Source organism: Elephas maximus, chromosome 2, assembly GCF_024166365.1.
Source record: "Elephas maximus indicus isolate mEleMax1 chromosome 2, mEleMax1 primary haplotype, whole genome shotgun sequence".
In the NCBI taxonomy this organism is placed as follows: Eukaryota; Metazoa; Chordata; class Mammalia; order Proboscidea; family Elephantidae; genus Elephas; species Elephas maximus.
This window is the reverse complement of record NC_064820.1, coordinates 16714384-16734781: the sequence shown is the minus strand read 5'-3', so window position 1 is coordinate 16734781 and position 20398 is coordinate 16714384. Positions and strand designations below refer to the sequence as shown.

The window sequence follows — 20398 nt, the reverse complement described above, 5'->3', positions numbered from 1 at the left end:
TTAAGGAGCGCTGGTGGTGTGGTGGTTAAGAGCTACAGCTGGTAACCAAAAGATTGGCTATTTCAGTCCTTTAGCTGCTGCTTGGAAACTCAGGCAGTTCCACTCTATCCTATAGGGTTGCTCTGAGTTGTTCAAGGATGTTATTTACTAAACAGTACACTTTATCCTGTAGAAGACTTGGTAACTCTTTCTTTGATTTAAAATTAAAATACGATTGGTCAACTGTTTGTTTTTTCTGAGGCGAGAAGCAGTATCATTTTTAAGGTACCATTTATTTTATGATGCTGTGCAAATTATACCAATTACATGAGCTTAGGTGAATCTCCAGTGAAAAGTGAGGCTTTAGTACCAAACGGGAATGTTTGTTGTGGTTGGAGTGACCAAACATAAATTATATGGCACAGAGCCCCTGAGGTAGGTTCAATAAGGTTGTAAATAAAATATTGATTTATAGAATAGAATTCTTCAAACACATGAGCTGCTGTTAACATTTGTAGATAAATTCTCTACTTAAAATCATCTTGTGCTAATGCTGGATGATCCTTGCTATTGACAACAGACACTCATTTAGTGACCCTCTGCTGTGTCCTAGACCCTGTTTTGTATGCATTACATATATGTTATCTGTCATCATCACAACACCCAGCTACGTATTTGAAACAGAGCCCCAGAGAGATGGCTTGTCCTAGACCTTGGCAAGGTGGAGCTGGGACAGAATCCAGGGCCTCTCTGGCTCCATGGACATATTGTTGTTGTTAGTTGTTGTCAAGTTGGCTCCCACTCATGGTGACCAGGCAAAGTTTAGTTCTATTGTACAGGGAGTCACTCATTTAGTGACCCTCTGCTGTGTCAAAGACCTTGTTTTGTATGCTTTACCCATATGTTATCTGTCATCATCACAATACCCAGCTAGGTATTTGAAACAGAGCCCCAGAGAGATGGCTTGATCTTTGGTGTGCTCGAGTCCATTGTTGTGGCTGATGTGTATTTCAAGTGCCTTCCAACCTAGGGGGCTCATCTTCCAGTACGATATCAGACAGTGTTCTGTTGTGATCTCATTAGCTAATTTTTGGACAAATGTCACCAGGCCTTTCTTCCTAGTTTCTTGGCCTGGAAGCTCCACTGAAACCTGTCCCCCATAGGTGACCCTGCTGGTATTTAAAATACCAGTGGTATAACTTTCAGCACCGTAGCAATACACAAACACTACATTATGACAAACTGACAGATGGGTGGTGGGTAGTTATATTACTAAGTCTTAAATATATGTTTCCCAGAATCATTTATTCTCTTAATAAACTGTAAAGCATGCCTATCACTATGATTTATATTTCTGAGCTTAATAAATCTCAGGGTAGTAAAATAATTACAATTAAAATATAGTAAGTAGATTGTTTTACTATCAAGAGAAAAATATGACAATTTATGTGTTTAATTTTCAAGGTGGTGCCTCATTGGACCTTAAAGCTTGCCCTGCTAAACCATCTAAATGGATCCTGGACATGACCTGGCTGAATCTGGTGGAACTCAGCAAACTGAGACAGTTTTCAGATGTTCTTGATCAGGTAAATTGTGCTGTGAATAAACTCGTGATAATGTCACAGTGGGCAGCTTTCTGATTTGTCACTGACTACAGTATTTGTGGAAGAGAGAGACTTTCTAATATTGCCACTCGTAAAATGGTCTTTCCTGTACTTGGTCTTTCTTTCCTCTCACCTTGACTCTGATAAAGGACACTCCAGCCATTGCAGATGGGTCCTGCAGGAAGAAATGTGCCCAGGAAGAAATGTCGTGGAGCGAATGTCAGCATCTCCAACTGGAGGTCCACTGGAGGAAAAACTGATAGATTAGATCAGATTAAATAATTAGATGTACTTAAGAGGCTATGCCTTCTTTGTAACGATGAAATGAAATGAAAATGAACAGCCTGCCTCTGAACACTGAACTTCCGTTCTTGCCTCTCATTCCTCTCCCTGTCCTTTGGTTCCTCCATTATACTGCCTTAGTTAGGCATCTGGCTATGCATCGAATACGAACGTTTGGACTCTAATCTTTAGAAGTTATTCTCCTTCCATAATAAGCCAGTTCCTGTTGGATTGGGTATGTGGTTGGGTCATGGAAGTTAGGTAGAGAGAGTTGAATTGGGACAAGCCATGAAACAGGTTCTTGAAAATCAAGTGACCAAACTAGAGAGAAGTCGACTGACAGCAAAGTGGTTTTATTCAGCCACAAATTGAAGGCTCTGTTTGACAGGAAATGTTCTAAGGTGGGTTCTTGAGCCTCCCAACTTCACTTCAGTTCTGCTATATTTTTGTGTCTTGGTTAATAAGTACAACTGGTAATGATGGTTGTTATTCCTGCCATGTAATTGGGGGGAAAAACATTCTTTTGGGTCAAATAACTTTGTTTTGGGAACTGTTAATGGGCTCTTGCTTGCTCTTCCATGGACCATTTCCTTGTTGCGGCTGGTCTTGTTCTTCCCAGGGGACCTTTATCTGTTACTGAATTTGCTATCTTCTGGAGATTGCATCTTATGCCTGAAATTCTTCCACATTAGTAGTTTTTCATGATTGAAAGAGGTTATTATTTTTTTTTTCTTACATGGTACTTTCTAAATACATACCTGGAATAGTTTTTTTTTTTTTGATTAAAGCCCCAGCAATACTGTTGGGACTTTAGTCAAAGGGAATATACCAGAGAACGTAAGATTATATCTTTTTATAGGCATTATTTGTTTGCTTAATGATTTTTAGAAGCTTGCCCATGTAATGTTTGTCCCTCTTTGTTTTTTTAAGCTCCAGAGGATAACGGGTGTGTTTGTTTCCACTTTATCAATTGCCTAAATGTGGCAGGTGTCTGATCATTCATGTGATGATGCTATTAAGTGGTATATTTCACATTACTCTAGGTTGACATAATATTGACCTGAAAACTTATCATTCAGTAATTTGCATGTATTAAACATCTTCGTTTGTGCCAGGAGTGATATTGAGAAATGAGGAAACTTAGATGAATGAGACTTAGTCCCTTATTCTGAGAGGATTGCATGGAGCAAATCAGACTTCCTTCAAATTATGAAAATAAGTTTCCGCTGATTTCTTCATTCTTTACAAATTTCTTACCAAAAAAGCATGTTGTTGTTACCGTAGTTAGGTGCCATCAAGTCGCTTCTGACTCATAGCAACCCTATAGGACAGAGTGAACTGCCCCGTAGGGTTTCCAAGGAGCGGTTGGTGGATTTGAACTGTGGACCTTTTGGTTAGTAGCTGAGCTCTTAACCACTATGGCTCCCAAAAAGCATAGGAGGATTTAATAATCTACGAATCTCCCTGTTTTGAAACCTAGCCATAGGCTTGTGTTAATACAGACTGTCTTTGAAGCAAAGTGCATTTATTTCAGCTTCCAGGCAATTCAACACTAGAATATAAAAATAAAAAGAATAGACGAGGGATAAAATTCATATATTTCTGGAATTGTTGGAATGTTTGATAAAAAATATATGTGAACTATTTCTGAAAACCATTCGTGTGGTGTGACACATTTCTTTTTCACGGTGTTTTCAGATTTCAAGAAATGAGAAAATGTGGAAAATTTGGTTTGATAAGGAAAACCCTGAAGAGGAACCTCTTCCAAATGCCTATGATAAATCTCTCGATTGCTTCAGACGCCTTCTCCTTATTAGGTCCTGGTGTCCTGATAGAACCATTGCCCAGGTAAGTGAGAGAGACAGAGAGAAGGGAAGGGGAGAGGAGGGGAGGGAAGGGAAGGGAATGGAAGAGAATGGGAAGGGAGAGGGGAGGAGACGGGAGAAGGGAGAAGAGATAGAAGTATTCTTAAGGAGAATTGCCTTTAAAATTTAAAGAAATATTTAAAATGTTAATTTCAGTGAGAATTTTCTTGTAGGTTTCTATGCAATTTTCTATTAATTCAAATGTGAAAACCAATGACAAATTAATGTAGTGAGGTGTACATTTGCACTAAGTGATTTATTAATCTTTTTTTTTTTTTCGTCCAAATGGCATAATAACAGTGAATGGGAAAACCATGTTTCTAAGCTTGGTAAATAGGTATAACATAAAGGTAATATATTATTCTTCTGTATATTTTATATTTAGTATTTTATATTAACTCAGAATTGATAAGGCTATTCCACTAGTAGTAAAGCAGTGTTACTTTATTAAGCAGGAGGAATGTAAAGAGAGTAGGAAGGACAGGTAGACTAGAAGGAGGTCTGACATTCTGAAACTCTTAATCCTTTACCCAGGAAGTGTCACAACCCTTGATGCAAGAATGTAAGTTGGTCTAAAACTATTTGAATTTTATGCAAAGTTTTAATGTGAATCTTGGCTCGGGAAGATCTGTCTTTTCAAAAATCTTTAATCTGCTGTCCTAGCGTCATAGAAATTTTATCTTCTAAAAGCGTGTTGAGTCTTGCCTTCACATATAAAAAGATAAGATCTGATATTCAGCACAGGTTGTTTCCTGAAGGGCTTCTTCAAATAAGCCGTGGAGTAATAATAGGCTGGGGCTTATAATAGAATGTGGGAAATTCTTGCCTTCACTTTCCAGCGGGAGTGTTAAAAACGTGTGCAGTAATCACCATCAAGTCCACTTAGGTACTGTGGAACCATGAAAACAACTACATTCAGTGATTGATTGAGAAAGAAAAATGAGTTTTGTAACTCAGGGCACTGGGACTACCCTTCCTGCACTTTTTCTTTTCACTTCATTGCTTTTATCCTGCCCGAATGAATTGCCAGCGTTGCCTTGTTTAATGGCAGTGTAGAAGGGAAGGTTCAAGAAGTTTCTTTTTCTCTCACTCTCTTTCCTTCCTTCCTTTTCTCCTCTTCCTTCTGTCTTTCTGTCTTTCATAGAAAATGTATTTGCTTCAAAAATGAAATTAAAATCTAAAAAGCTCCTTTCTAACTTTTATGATCTTTATCCAGGTCTATGTCATCCCTAGGCTATGTCTTCCTGACTGGTCTTCTTTTGTTTTCTCCTGCCTATTCTAATTCATCCTCTACACACTAGAAGAAATGGAAATATGATCATGCCATTACTTGGCTTTTAAACTTCTTCAGTAGCTTCTCATGACCCTTAAGGATAACACCTGTCTTAGTCTCCTAGAGCTGCTGTAACAGAAAAACCACAAGTGTGTGGCTTTAAAGAACTAGAAATTTATTTTCTCACAGTTCTGGAGGCTAGAAGTCCAAATTCAGGGTGTGGCCCTAGGGTACTTCTTGTGTATCTCAGCTTCTAGTAGCTGCCAGCAATCCTTGATGTTCCTGGACTTGTAGATGCATCTGTCTTCCTCTTTCCCTTGTGTGTGTGTGTCTGTGTCTGTGTCTAATCTACTCTTTTATAACTCAGAAGTGTTTAGGTTTAGGACCCATCCTACACAGGTATGACCTTATTAACATAACAAAAGAAAACCCTTATTTCCAAAGAGGCTGATATTTACAGGTACAGAGGTTAGGATTTCAACACATATTTTGGGGTGGGGGGGACACATTCAATCCGTAACATACACTCTAAGCTTGGCCATTATAATTGTGGCCCCTCTATTGCAGGAACAACAAAGAGAGAGATGAAGTGGTTTGCCAAGGCCACATAACTAGAGGACCAGAATGAGCTTGTGAGCCTGGCAATTTGGCTCTTGCTGGTGCCTAACCTGTAGACTAGAGGTGATGGGAGGTATTAAAGGTGAGGGGTGGGTAGAGGGAAAGGCTCCACCAAGGATGACAGCCTACAACACAGGTCTGGCTGCTTTCTGGATGCTTTCAGCATCCTAGTAAATCCTGTAGCTCTCTGGCCTGTGCTGGCTCAGGCAGAATTGTGAACTAGACATTTTTGTCTTTGGTCTTCCCTTTCTGCTCAAAATACATCTTTGCACACAAAGCAGTGGATGTTGTTCAGGAGCCCCAAGCTAGAGCAGACTTCTTTGGGTCTGGCTGGTGTCTCATACCTTCCCCTGCCATCCTGGTCTACCATTAATGGTTAATGACTTCCTTCCCTGGTAGTCATTCCCATAGGACCCCATTCTGGCTTCCCAGTTAATACGGCAGATTAATTCCAGCAGTGAGCAGTTGTTAAGCAGAAGAAGGTAGTGAGCTGGATTAGCTCCTCTCTCTCTCCCACAGCTGTACCCTTAAACTTGACCTTCTGGAGATGACTCCCAAAGGAGTCAGTTCAGTGATGGAAACGTTAAGTGGGGTGACAGGTTGGTGGAGAAGATGCTCGAGCTGGAGGATTTGTAGGTGCCTTATATCGTGTCTGCTTTGCCTATGGCTCAGAGCAATCCCACCATTGAAGGAACTGGACTAACCTGCTTCAGAAAAATAATTCAATTCCTTTCTTTCTCTGAAACATTTTAAAGTAAACCTCAATCTAACCCCCCACTATATTGATCCTCTAGCAAGAGACTCATCCCTGGTGCCTACATTGCCTCGTGCATAGTAGTTGCTCAAAGACTAGCTCTTGAATTTAAAAAGACTGAATGAACGATAATTTATTTATTGTCCACCCATCAGCTCCTTGATATTCAATGAAACTGCTTATTTTTTCACCATTACAAAAATCATAATCGTAACTTATTCTGATTTTACAGAAAAAAAGGTAACTAGATAAAATTTTCCTAACTGCTTTTATTCAATAACCTTTTTTGGAAATTTATGCCATCTATCATGACTTCTAGATGAGAAACATTAACAGACAATGAAGGAATTATCAGGTCACAAATCAATACTAATTCAGATTATAAAACTTGGCAATGTGGAAGTCATGTTGGTAGGTTAACCCACCCACATTTCAATCCCATTCTTCTTTGTCTACCTCTGTTCTATAGTCAGGAAATGATAAATATTTTCCCAGCTTCCACTGCAGCTATGGGTGACCGTGTAATATGGTTCTGGCTGATGAACTGTGAATGGTAGTCTATTAGGGCCTCTGGGAATGTGTTTGCTTTCCCAGTGAGAGAGACAGACTCAGCAATTCCCTTCCCACCTGATTCCAGCTGGAAAGCAGTTGTGATGTCAGGAGCTGTTGCAGTCAGCCCTATTATGACCATGAAATTGTCCACGTGATGAGCCATCGAAATTAAGGAAATGGCACCCTCGATGCCTCTGATGCTCTGAACCAACACTCGAACTGCTCCTCCTAGATCTGCTTGTTATGTGGAGAAATTAAATCCCTATTTTTTTTAAAGCATTGTCGATGATGTTTTCTGTTACCTGCAACTGAAAGCATTCCTAAGTGATGTACAACTATCAACCATTCTTAGATTTTTTGTGAATCAATTTTATTCTACAAATATGATTTGTAAATTGGACAGTTACAAACTAGAAGTAAGTTTCACCACCATCCCAATCTGAGGGGAGGGGTGGTAGTGGGGAGAACAATCAGTGAATAAAAATCTCAAACTGGTTTTGTTCAGATCCACCCAAGTGCAGCTTCTGGGTGGTGGCATCTGACTGAGCATTACTTGTTCTCAGAATTTGAGAATCCCCTTATCATTCCAGCAGAAATTCAAATGTGCTTCTTATGAGATAACCTTCTCTGATGTATTCCCCAAAGTTAATCTGTTTTATACTTTCATGTTGTTGTTAGATGCCATTGAGTCAGTTCCGACTCATAGCAACCCTGTGTACTACAGAATGAAACGCTGCCTGGTCCTGCCCCGTCCTCACAATCCTGTTATCCTTGAGCCTGTTGTTGCAGCCACTGTGTCAATTCATCTCATTGAGGGTCTTCTTTTCTGCTGAACCTGTACGTTACTGAACGTGATGTCCTTCTCCAGGTACTGATACTTCCTGACAACATGTCCAAAGTATGTAAGATGCAGTCTAGCCATTCTTGCTTCTAAGGAGCATTCTGGCTGTACTTCTTCCAAGACAGACTTCTTCGTTCTTTTGGGAGTCCATGGTATAATCAATATTCTTCCCCAGCACCACAGTTCAAAGGCCTCAATTCTTCTTTGGTCTTCCTTATTCATTGTGCAGCTTTTGCATGCATATGATGCGATTGAAAGTACCGTGGCTTTGGCCAGGCTCACCTTAGTCTTCAACGTGACATCTTTGCTTTTCAGCACTTTAAAGAGGTCCTTTTCAGTAGATTGCCCAGTGCGATGCGTCTTTTGATTTCTTGACTGCTGCTTCCATGGGTGTTGATCTTCATCAGCAGGTGCTTCAAGTCCTCTTCACTTTCAGCAAGCAGTGTTGTGTCATCTGAATAACCCAACCCAGTGCCGTCAAGTCGATTCTGACTCATAGTGACCCTATAGGACAGAGTAGAACTGCCCCATATAGGTTCCAAGGAGCACCTGGCGCATTCAAACTGCTGACGCTTGGGTTAGCAGCCATTGCACTTAACCACTATGCCACCAGGGTTTCCATCTGAATAACACAGGTTGTTAATGAGTCTTCCTCCAGTCCTGATGCCCTGTTCTTCTTCACATAGTCCAGCTTCCCAGATTATTTGCTCAGCATACAGATTGAATGTTGTTGTTGTTGTTAGGTGCCGTCGAGTCGGTTCTGACTCATAGTGACCCTATGCACAACAGAACGAAACACTGCCTGGTCCTGAGCCATCCTTACAATCGTTGTTATGCTTGAGCTCATTGTTGCAGCCACTGTGTCAGTCCACCTCGTTGAGCTTCTTCCTCTTTTCCGCTGACCCTGTACTCTGCCAAGCATGATGTCCTTCTCCAGGGACTGATCCCTCCTGACAACATGTCCAAAGTATGTAAGACACAGTCTCGCCATCCTTGCTTCTAAGGAGCATTCTGGTTTTACTTCTTCTAAGACAGATTTGTTCGTTCTTTTGGCAGTCCATGGTATCTTCAATATTCTTTGCCAACACCACAATTCAAAGGTGTCAGTTGTTCTTCGGTCTTCCTTATTCATTGTCCAGCTTTCACATGCATATGATACTGGAAATACCATGGCTTGGGTCAGGCGCACCTTAGTCTTCAAGATGACATCTTTGCTCTTCAACACTTTAAAGAGGTCCTTTGCAGCACATTTACCCAATGCAATACTTTTGAAAAGCATTAGCCAGTGAAAACCTTATGAATAACAGTGGAACATTGTCTGATATAGTGCTGGAAGATGAGCTCCCCAGGTTGGAAGGCACAGCTTGAATAGGTATGGTGAAAGGATGCAACCCTGATGCACACATTTCTTAACTTTAAACCACGCAGTATCCCTTTGTTCTGTCTGAACAACTGCTTCTTGATCTATGTACAGGTTCCTCATGAGCTCAATTAAGTGTTGTTCTGGAATTCCCATTCTTCGCAATGTTATCCATAATTTGTTATGATCCGCACAGTTGAATGCTTTTGCATAGTCAATCAAACACACGTAAATATCCTTCTGGTGTTTGCTGCTTTCAGCCAGGATCCATCTGACATCAGCAGTGATATCCCTGGTTTTACGTCCTCTTCTGAATCCTGCCTCAATTTCTGGCAGTTCTGTTGCTATACTGCTGCAGCTGCTTTTGAATGATCTTCAGCAAAATTTTACTTGTGTCTGATATTAATGATATTGTTCTATAATTTCCACATTAGGTTGGATCACCTTTCTTGGGAATAGGCATAAATATGGATCTCTTCCAGTCAGTTGGCCAGGTAGCTGTCTTCCAAGTTTCTTGGCATAGAAGAGTGAGCACTTCCAGTGCTGCATCCCTTTGTTGAAACATCTCAACTGATATTCCGTCAATTCCTGGAGCCTTGGTTTTCACCAGTGCCTTCAGTTCAGCTTGGACTTCTTCCTTCAGTGCCATCGATTCGTGATCATATGCTACCTCTTGAAATGGCTGAAGGTTGACCTGTTCTTTTTGGTATAATGACTCTGTGTATTCCTTCCATCTTCTTTTGATGCTTCCAGCGTTGTTTAATATTTTTCTCACAGAATCCTTCACTGTTGCAGCGGAGGCTTGAATTTTTTCTTCAGCTCTTTCACCTTGAGAAATGCTGAGCGTATTCCTCCTTTTTGGTTTTCTATCTCTAGCTCTTTGCACCCGTCATTATAATATTTTACTTTGTCTTCTTGAGCCGCCCTTTGAAATCTTCTGTTCAGTTCTTTTACTTTATCATTTCTTCCTTTCGCTTTAGCTGCTAGACATTCAAAAGCAAGTTTCAGAGTCTCTTCTGACATCCAATTTGGTCTCTTCTTTCTTTTTTTCCTGTCTTTTTAATGACCTCTTGCTTTCTTCATGTATGATGTCCTTCATGTCATTCCACAACTTGTCTGATCTTTGGTCCTTAGTGTTCAACACATGAAATCTATTCTTGAAAGATAGTTTCTAAATTGAGGTGGGATATATTCAAGGTCATAGTTTGTCTTTCATCAACTTGTTCTAATTTTCTTCAGTTTTAGCTTGCACTTGCATATGAGCAGTTGATGGTCTGTTCCACAGTCGGCCCCTGGCCTTGTTCTGACTGATGATACTGAGCTTCTCCATCGTCTCTTCCCACAGATGTAGTCGATTTGATTCCTGTGTATTCCATCTGGCAAGGTCCACGTGTATATTCACCGTTTATGTTGGTGAAAAAAGGTATTTGCAATGAAGAAGTTGTTGGTCTTACAAAGTTCTACATGAGATCTCCGGCATCTTTTCTGTCACCAAGTCCATATTTTCCAACTACCAGTTTTCCTCCTTTGTTTCCAACTTTCGCATTCCAATCATCAGTAATTATCAATGGATCCTGATTACATGTTCAATCAATTTATGACTGCAGAAGCTGGTAAAAATCTTTGATTTCTTCATCTTTGGCCTTAGTGGTTGGTGCATAAATTTGAATAATAGTCGTATTACCTGGTCTTCCTTGTAGGCGTGTAGATATTATCCTATCACTGACAGCGTTGTACTTTAGGATAGATTTTGAAATATTCTTTTTGATGATGAATGCAATGCCATTTTTCTTCAATTTGTCATTCCCGGTATAGTAGACCATATGACTGTCTGATTCAGAATGGCCAATACCCATTTCAGCTAGCTAATGCCTAGGATATCAATGTTTATGTGTTCCATTTCATTTCTGACAATTTCCAAGTTTCCTAGATTCATAGTTGTAAATTTCAGGTTCTGATTATTAATGGATGTTTTGCAGCTGTTTCTTCTCCTTTTGGGTCGTGCCATATCAGCAAACGAAGGTCTGGAAAGCTTAATTCCATCCACATTATTAATGTTGACTGTACTTAGAGGAGGCAGCTCTTTCCCAGTTGTCTTTGGAGTGCCTTCCAACCTGAGGGGCTCATTTTCCAGTGCTATATCAGACATTGTTCCACTGCTTTTCATAGAATTCATGGCTAATTCTTTTCTGAAGTAGACTGCCGGGTCCTTCGTCCTAGTCTGTCTTAGTCTGGAAGTTCAGCTGAAACCTGTCTGCCATGAGTGACCCTGCTGGTGTCTGAATACTGGTGGCATAACTTCCAGCAGCACAGCAATGTGCAAGCCCCCACAGTACAAGTGGGGGTGTACTTTCATATCCCCTGTAAGTCATGAAGTCTTAAAACTAGTTCATTTGGTATTATATGCTCAATGTATATAAAATCCTAGAGAGTGGAAGGTACCTGATGGCAGGGTTATTTATTTACTGCCATGTCCCCCAAGGAGCCCTGGTTGTGCAATGGTTAAAAGCTTAGCTGTTAACCAAAAGGTCGGCGGTTTGAATCTACCAGCTGCTCCTTGGAAACCCTATGGGATAGTTCTACTCTGTCTTATAGTGTTGCTATGAGTCAGAATCGACTTGCTCCAGTAGGTTTGTTTTTTTGTATGTCCTCAAACCTGGCACACTGCCTGAGACAAAGAAGATGGCTGAGGTCCAAGATTCATACCTGTGATATGAGAGGACTCATATAGAATGGGGAGACCCGGTAATACTTGAGGTTGATTATCCTACTTGCCTAGTGGGATAGTGTAGTTTGTAGAATTGAAGCTAAATTAAAGAAAATGAAAAAATGTACTCTTCAGATTTCAAATCCATGCCTAGAATATTGTGGTTTTAATTGGAATTTCCACATATCCTTATGCATACATACTTGCACCATAGACTCATTAGAACCCTTAGGCTTGGAGCCAATTTGAATTAATGACTATGAATCCATTTGAGAATGTCTCTTTTCCAGGAATAGGACTTTCATCACCAAAAAAACCTTCAATCATAATTTCTATTTGAAGCAAAATAGCCTTCCTCATAGTTTCTTCCATGAGTGGGCAAACCATAGCTCGTGAGCCAAATTTGGCCCACTTGCATGTTTGTGTAAAGCCTGTGAGCTAAAAATGATTTAAAAAAATTTTTTTAAACAGCTGGGAAAAATCAAGAGAATAATATTTTGTGATATGTGAAAGTTATATAACATTCATACATTTCAGTGTCTATAAAGTTTTATTGGAATATAGTCATGATCATTTGCCTGTGTATTATCTGTGGTTGCTTTTGTAATCTCTGGGTGATGCAAATGGTTCATACACTCTGCTGCTAACCAGAAGTTTGGAGGCTTGAGTCCACCCAGAGACTCCTTGGAAGAAAAGGCTGGTGGTCTACTTCTGAAAAATCAGCTGTTAAAAACCCTGTGGAGCACCATTCGACTTTAACACATGGGATCACCATAAGTTAGAAGTAACTTGATGGCTACTGGTTTAATTTTTTGATTTTTTCTTTGCAATGGCAGAGTTGAATAGTTGCAACAGAGACAGTATGGCTGGCTAAGCCTGAAGTATTTACCACGTGGCCTTTGATGTATTCTAGCATGTTAGCTCATAGCTTGAATGGTAATGTCCGTGTTGGGTCAATGCTGAATTCTATGTCAAAATCAGCCTTTTTGAGCTCCTCGCTTTCCTCGAATAGAAAGGATCTGGATCTTAGTGTGATATACTGCAGAGGCACTGCAATGGTGGCAGGTACCTGTGGCTGAGAAACAACTTCACCTTCTGGAACTCCTAAGCATCTAGTCTTTGAAGTCCTTCCTGATCACAAAGCCAAGTGCTTTACTGACTGTGACGGAATGTCTCAGTACTTAGAGTAGACTTTTGAGGAAGCCAAAGAACAGGCTAGGGAAACTTCTTAAATACCTGTTAGAGGACTGCATAAAAATGTATAGACATTTATCAGGCTAGAGATATTGATAACAGACCTGGTCAATTTAGAAAAAAAAATTCGGAAGTACAAATATAAATGACCTCCGGTGCTCCGCACTAATTGGACTGAATTCCAGAAGCTCCTTCTCAGAACTTCCGCCATGCACTGAAACTAGTAAAGGAGAGGAAGGCTGAAATGGGTGATCACCTCCGTGAGTGAGGTGCCCAGGCACTGACTGGTTATTTCACTGGCACTGGCCTAGCCCTGCTACCGAGGGCCCTGACTGCCACTTTGTGGACCTTTGTGAAGCCATGCGGGTACCTTTTCCCAAAGTCATCTAAGGAAAATTGCCAAGGCACAAAGAGCTGTACCTTACCAAATTGACAGGCCTCTTAATCTGCCACTGATATTTTGGTCTGGACATTATGGGGAGGGACAGGGACTTGAAGAAGGAGAAAGGACCTCATAGAAAGATTGCCCACCAAGCTCTTTCTGAAATAGCTGCTATGAGTTTAGGGAATAGGAGCACTCATCTTTTTTGTATTCTTATGGGAAAGATGGATATTTCCTTGTAGACTGACTTTAAAAGAGAACCCTCACTTAATAATGTGGAGGATAAAGCTTGTGTTGGGACCCTCCACAAATAAGGAGGAATCAGGAAGTGGAAAAACTCTGTTCATTCAGGAGTCCAGACTGAGTTGCCAGCTGTCTCATTTATCTAGTGCTGCTGTAGCAGAAATTCCACAAGTAGGTGACTTTAACAAATAGAAATTTATTTTCTCACAGAGGCTAGAAGTTTGAGATCAGGGCACCAGCTGTAGGGGAAGGCTTCTTTCTCTGTCAGCTCTAGGGGGAAGGTCCTTGTCTCTTCAGCTTCTATTCCTTGACTCCTTGGTGATCTTCCTGTGACACGGCATCTATTTTCCCCATCTCTTCCTGCTCACTTGCTTGTTTAATCTCTTTTGTCTCAAAAGAGATTGACTTAGGACACACCTTTCACTAATACTATCTCATTAACATAATGAAGAAAACCCACTCCCAAATGGATTATGACCACAGGTATAAGGGTTAAGATTTCCAACATATATTTTTGGGGGACACAGTTCAATCTATAACAGCACCCATTTCACCTCTCTTACCAAGATGCAGAAGGAGGTAGACAGGTAAGCCAGGAGATTCAATTATTGTGGGCACTACCTTCTTGCTGTAGCCTGTAAAGAGAGCAAGCATGTGGAGAAAGACATCAGAATAGGACATGAATTTTCTTTGAGGGAATGCAACTATTTATAAGTAGAAGAATGTAGGCTAAGACTGATACAATTAATAGTATTTGTTTGTAAAAGGACTGTGTTTTTACTAGAAATATTTTCACATGAACAGTAATATAGTTGACCAAATTTGTGATTTTTTGAGGCTGTATTTCAGTCAAAACAAAATTAACAGTAAAAGGGATAAGACAAAAGTGGAAAGATACGGTGACAGTGATAAGAAGAAAGACATGAGTTAGGGATGAAAATGAGATGAGTGAATGAATGAATGAATAATAGAATGAAAGTAAAAGAAAAAGTGAACTTATTACAATTCCCAGGTGAAATGTACTTGTTTCCTAAATGCTAAATGGAAGATCCATAATTCTGATATAAAAGCTTGCTATGGAACACTTCAAACCCTCTGTAGGCCCGGCTGATCTTGATAAGGGCTTTTGGTTTGATTTAATATTGTTACTGCAGATAGAGGGAACTGAGCTTGTTAGGTAGTGATGGTTGTTTTCTGAATGATAAGAAATGTGTAGTAGAAGAAAGTGGTATTGATCATTTGAAGAAAAAGTGCTCTTGGTAAATGTCATAAGATGTAAATTTTGTTGCATAGGTAGAATATTTATGGGCTAAATCTTTAAAAATTCATTTATTCATTCAATAAATATTTAATACATTTCATTCAATAAATAGTCATTCAATAATTATTTGGCCAGTATCCATTAAATTCCAGGAACTATGCTGCTTGCTTATTTAAATTCATATGTATTTCCCTTAAAACATCTTAAATAATAGAATTTCCTAGCATTTTCATTTTGTATTTATAGCAAGAAGCAGCAAATGTATTGAAACAGTTCCCAGAGAACTTGGGTTCCAGTCTTTTAACTGTATGATTTTGGCTTGGAGGGTAATACCACCTCCCTGCCTATAGAATGGGGATTAAAACAAAAACAAACAAAAAAACTCTCTGGCAGGGTTTCCATGAGCATCTTTGAGATTATCTACAAAAATGAATTTTGGAAAACCGTACAGCATTATATGCATGGAATGGTTGGACTATTCTTAGTGACTCGTGTACTGTTTCTGGTAGGCCCGCAAGTACATCATGGACTCCATGGGAGAAAACTATGCCGAAGGCATTATTCTGGACTTGGAAAAGACATGGGAGGAATCCGACCCCCGAACACCACTCATCTGTCTCCTGTCTATGGGCTCAGACCCCACGGATTCCATCATTGCCTTGGGGAAGAGATTGAAAATAGAAACGCGCTATGTGTCCATGGGCCAGGGCCAGGAAGTCCACGCTCGCAAGCTCTTGCAGCAGACCATGGCCAGCGTAAGACCAAATGTCTAACTTTGTTTTAACGTGTTGATATGACGATGATCAGAGAGCAATGCAAACAAGAGCTTATGACTCACTAGGAAGAGCTGGGATTTACATGATATATGCTGTTGACTACTCAGCAGGGAAAAGTGTAATGTCTGTTAGACATTGATACCATTTCACAGAAAACGCTGTTTGTACAATAAAAAATAACGGTTTCCCAGAAGAACAGATACAACTTTCGGTGCTGAGCTTTGACTTACATGAAAAACTTATTTAACCAGAACATCTTATTTTCCAACCGGTTTGCACACAAAGATATTATTGTACTTAGAATAAGAAACACTTACGTTAATGGGATACTTGTTTAATTTGGATTTAAGATAAATAATGTCAGTTTCAGGTAGCTAAAGTAGAATTGGAAACCCTGGTGGTGTAGTGGTTAAGTGCTACGGCTGCTAACCAAAGGGTCGATAGTTCGAATCCACCAGGTGCTCCTTGGAAACTCTATGGGGCAGTTCTACTCTGTCCTATAGGGTCGCTATGAGTCGGAATCGACTCAGTGGCACTGAGTTTGGTTAAAGTAGAATTTAAATGGAGCATTTTTAACCTCCAGTTCATACCTGTTCTCTGTTTAGTAGTTTATTAATTTCATGTGAAAAAAAAAAAGTTTATTACTAGCATGCTTATAACTTGTTAGAGATTTTAGGGTCCTAAAAGCTTTGTAAAAAAAGTTATTTTAAAAGTTTTGAGGCAGCAGGCCAAAATAAACCAGTTACCCAAGCAGAACAAAATGGATGATCTACTCAGTAGGAAGAAAACAGGACGTTTAACGCAGAGTACAGCAATCCCAAAGAAGCAAGAAGGGCTAAGGGATTCCAGGGGGGAAATGGGAGCATCAGAATTGTCATCTCAGAAGCTTAGATCAGAATTCACCTTTATGCTTGACAAAAGAGAGTGACTGAAGCCTTTCTGTTGTTGTTACTTTTTGTATTTGAGTGCTTTGTATTTTGAACTGTCAACAATGTCAATAGAAGTTTCCAAAAGGCACAGACTAGATAGTCCATTAAGCAGAACTGTGTTTCTGAAGAAAATGTAAGGGATTATGTGATATCCCTGAATTGCTAGTTCCACATGTAAGTCTACTAAGATTTTAGATCTGGTGCTTGGTTTGTTTTGGGGGAAGAGTAAAAACTCAGGCTAAACTAGTAGTTGCTGTTAAGTTGGTTCTGAGTCACGGTGGCCCCGTGTGTTTCACAGTAGAACTGCACAGAGGGTTTTCCATGTCTGTGATCTTTTGGAAGCAGATTGCCAGGCCTTTCTTCCAAGGTGCCTCTGGGTGGATTCTAACTGCCAACTTTTTGGTCAGTAGCTGAGTGTTCAACTGTTTGCACTACCTAAGGACTCCCCAGGCTAAAAAAAAAAAAAAAAAACAAAACCCTGTTACTGTCAAGCTGATTTCGACTCCTAGTGAGTAGAACTGCCCCGTAGGGTTTCCAAGGCCGTAATCTTTACAGAAGCAGGCTGCCACATTTCTTCTGCAGAGCTGCTGCTGGGTTTGAACCACCAACTTTTAGGTTAACAGCCAAGCGTTTAACCACTGTGCAACCAGGGCTCCCTCCCCAGACTACTCTAACCTGTTGCTGTCAAGTCGATTCTGACTCATAGCAACCCTACAGGATGGCAGTTCTAGCCCCCTAGTGTTTCCAAGGAGCGGCTGATGGAATGACCCATAGTGAGTTTCAGAGTGAAGAAAACACCTGCTGATTATACATTGGATAAGTGGATATTGTAGATCATTTTAGTAAAAATAATTCTGTACATTGGATATTGAGAAAATTATTATTGTGTGACCTCAAATTTTGCCTGAGTTGTTTTATATTCCTAAATATATATTTTTATATCTACAGAAAACTTTATACAAAGGATATGGCTTATTATTTGTCAAGGCTCTTGTGTTTGGGGCAGCCAGATTCCCCAGAGAAAGTTCTTCCACATTCTGGAGAGTGCATTCCCGGTAGCCAGTGTTACAGAAACTTAGTGACAGAAGAGAGCTCGCGGGTCTCACAATTCAGTAGGGAAGCTTTTCTTTCCCCGTTCTCAGGATGGAGCTCATACCCTTAATATTCTGATGCCACTCAGGCCAGACCCTGTCTGTCTTGCCTTCTAAAGAAAACCAGCTTCCTATCTTTTGTGAGGGGAGGCAGACCCGCATTGGGAGTCTGAGATTTTAAACAGTGTTTCTGTTTTAACTACATCTTCTTCCCTCACCTCCAGAAGTACTCTGTGCCACCTAGCCTTGAGTGTTTTTGAGTGATGCTGTATAAATTAGGTTTCATTTCGGTTTTCCTCGGTGCTAGTTTAAGATTCAGCTTTCTCGAGTCTGTTTTAACAGTAACAAAGGGTGGTAGGTGTTTTTTGTTAGCTCCAATGAGAGTTGGCCGGACTCATGGTGACCATGTGTGTCAGCGTAAAACTGTGCTCTATAAGGTTTTTAGTGGTTGGTTTTTCAGAACACGAGAACATTCTTAGGAGGTGCCTCTGGGTGGACTTGAATTGCCAGCTTTTCAGTCAGCAGCCAAGCGTGTTAACCGTTTGTGCCACCTAGGGACTCTTGAGTCTGTTTTAAATATTACGGATAATTGTCTTCACCTCCACTGTCTTTGTCCTTGAGAGTTCATGCCTTAAAAAATACATATCTTCATTGTGGCTGTAATGGGATTTTGGGAGGAGCATTGCTAAAAAAAAAAAAAAATTTTATTGCTAAATGGATGTTTTCCCTCAACCATCTTTACGTGGAAAAAAAAAAGCACGGTTATTTCTTTATATTTCACTTTTCTTGTTTTCATGACTGCTGCTACGTATTATTACTCAGTTGGCATGCTGTTATAGTGTGAGACAAATACGTGGAACAAGAAAGAAAAATAGCTTTTCTCAATTAAACAGTTGTATCCTTAGGTTTGACCACGATTAATTTAAAGTGATTAGCATAGTCTTTATTAAATTTTAATTGTCTAATTTCTGTAGAGCTTATTCATGTGAGCCTGTGGGTGAAAAAACATGAAATAATGAAATTTCCATATGCTGTTGTTGGCTTAGGGAGGATGGGCGCTTCTGCAGAACTGCCATCTGGGACTTGATTTCATGGAGGAGCTGATGGCCATAATCACAGAGGCTGAGACTGTACACGACGCTTTCCGCCTGTGGATGACCACCGAGGTTCATAAACAGTTCCCCATTACGCTGCTTCAGATGTCCATTAAATTTGCCAACGAGCCTCCACAGGGCCTCCGGGCAGGACTGAAAAGAACATACGGCGGTGAGTCGAGGCAGGCTTGCTAGTCCCCAGGAGCATTTTGTACGTATATTGTTTTCTTGAGAAAACTAAGAAAACAGAATTAGCCAGGAGGCTATTACAGCAAATAGTACTGTTAGCAACCAGGGTGAGAGAGCGATCGCCCCCTGTAGTCGTGTTCCATGTAGAATGTGCTCTAACCACACCCGGGAATCAGAGCTCATAATTCCCACCTTAGATTTTCCTATTTCCCCCAAATTCCTCCACTAAGGTTCTCCAGCTAGGTGCCCTGCCTTTGTATGTTAGCATCAAAAATGATAATTTTATCTTTTATTGTCTTTATGATCCATATCTAAAGCAATACAATAACCCCTTCCAAGAAAAGAGACGGAATTAAAATGATGGCTGGCCTCCATTTTATTAGGGCCGTATGTCAGAATGTTAGCTAACTTCACTTACATGAAAATATCTGCGGTTGGCAAACTCACAGACAACAGTTTATTAGTGGTTACCAGGAGTTGGGGGCAGCGGCAATGGGAGTTATAGCTGAAGGGGCTGAGCTTCTCTTTGGGGTGAATACAAACTTTGAGAAATGGGTAGTGGTGATGGTCGCACAATATGGCGCGTGTAACTAATGTCGCTGAATTGTACATTTAAAAATGGTTAAAATGACAAATTTTATGTCACATATATTTACTACAAATTTTTTTTTTTTTTTGACGAAAAATAAATGAAGAATAGCAATAAAACAGACCCAAATGCCCCTGCTGTCACTGCTGGAACAGAGACTACTCTCTGCTTCTGCTTCCTTTGCCTCACAGCTTTTTATTATTTTAATTGCTGTAAGAATGTAGGTAACACAACATTTGCCAATTCCACATTTTTCACTTGTACAATCCAGTGAACCCAATTACCTCAATCATGTTGTATAACCATCACCAACATGCGCTGCTATAGTTTCCATCCCCATCAATAGAAACTCAGTGCTAGCTAAACAAAGATTGCCTTCCCTCCCGCCCCTGGTAACCACTGTTAAACTCTGATCTCTATTCTATTCTCATTTGCCTATTCTGTTTCATATTAGTTCCACTCTTAGGTATGTATCTAAGAGACCTGAAAACAGCAACACTGACAGATGCATGTACACCAATGCTCATTGCAGCACAGTTCACAATCGCTGGAAGGTGGAAACAACCCAAATAGCCATCAACAGATGAATGGATAAATAGAATGTGGTATATATGCACAGTGGAATCTTACTGTGCCATAAAGAGAAACATAGTCCTGGTACACACCACAACATGGACGAACCTCGAAAACATTATTCTGAGTGGAATAAGTCAATCACAAAAAGACAGATATTGTATAATGTCACTAATCTGCCTCAGAGCTTTAGGTCTGGGACTCATGGTCATGGGAAGAGCACAAAATCTGGAGTAAGAAAA

General features: G+C 40.2%; 1 protein-coding gene across 2 annotated transcripts in view; it reads left to right on the top strand.

Annotated features, from left to right (window-relative positions):
• The window catches only part of DNAH5 (dynein axonemal heavy chain 5), a 363993-nt gene that overhangs the window by 314194 nt on the left and 29401 nt on the right, over window positions 1-20398 (top strand). For both annotated transcript variants that reach the window (XM_049861228.1, XM_049861221.1), the window contains exons 69-72: window positions 1444-1565; window positions 3564-3713; window positions 15425-15670; window positions 18758-18977. In XM_049861228.1, the coding sequence (XP_049717185.1) occupies window positions 1444-1565; window positions 3564-3713; window positions 15425-15670; window positions 18758-18977 (738 nt within the window). The remainder of the gene's footprint in view (window positions 1-1443; window positions 1566-3563; window positions 3714-15424; window positions 15671-18757; window positions 18978-20398) is intronic.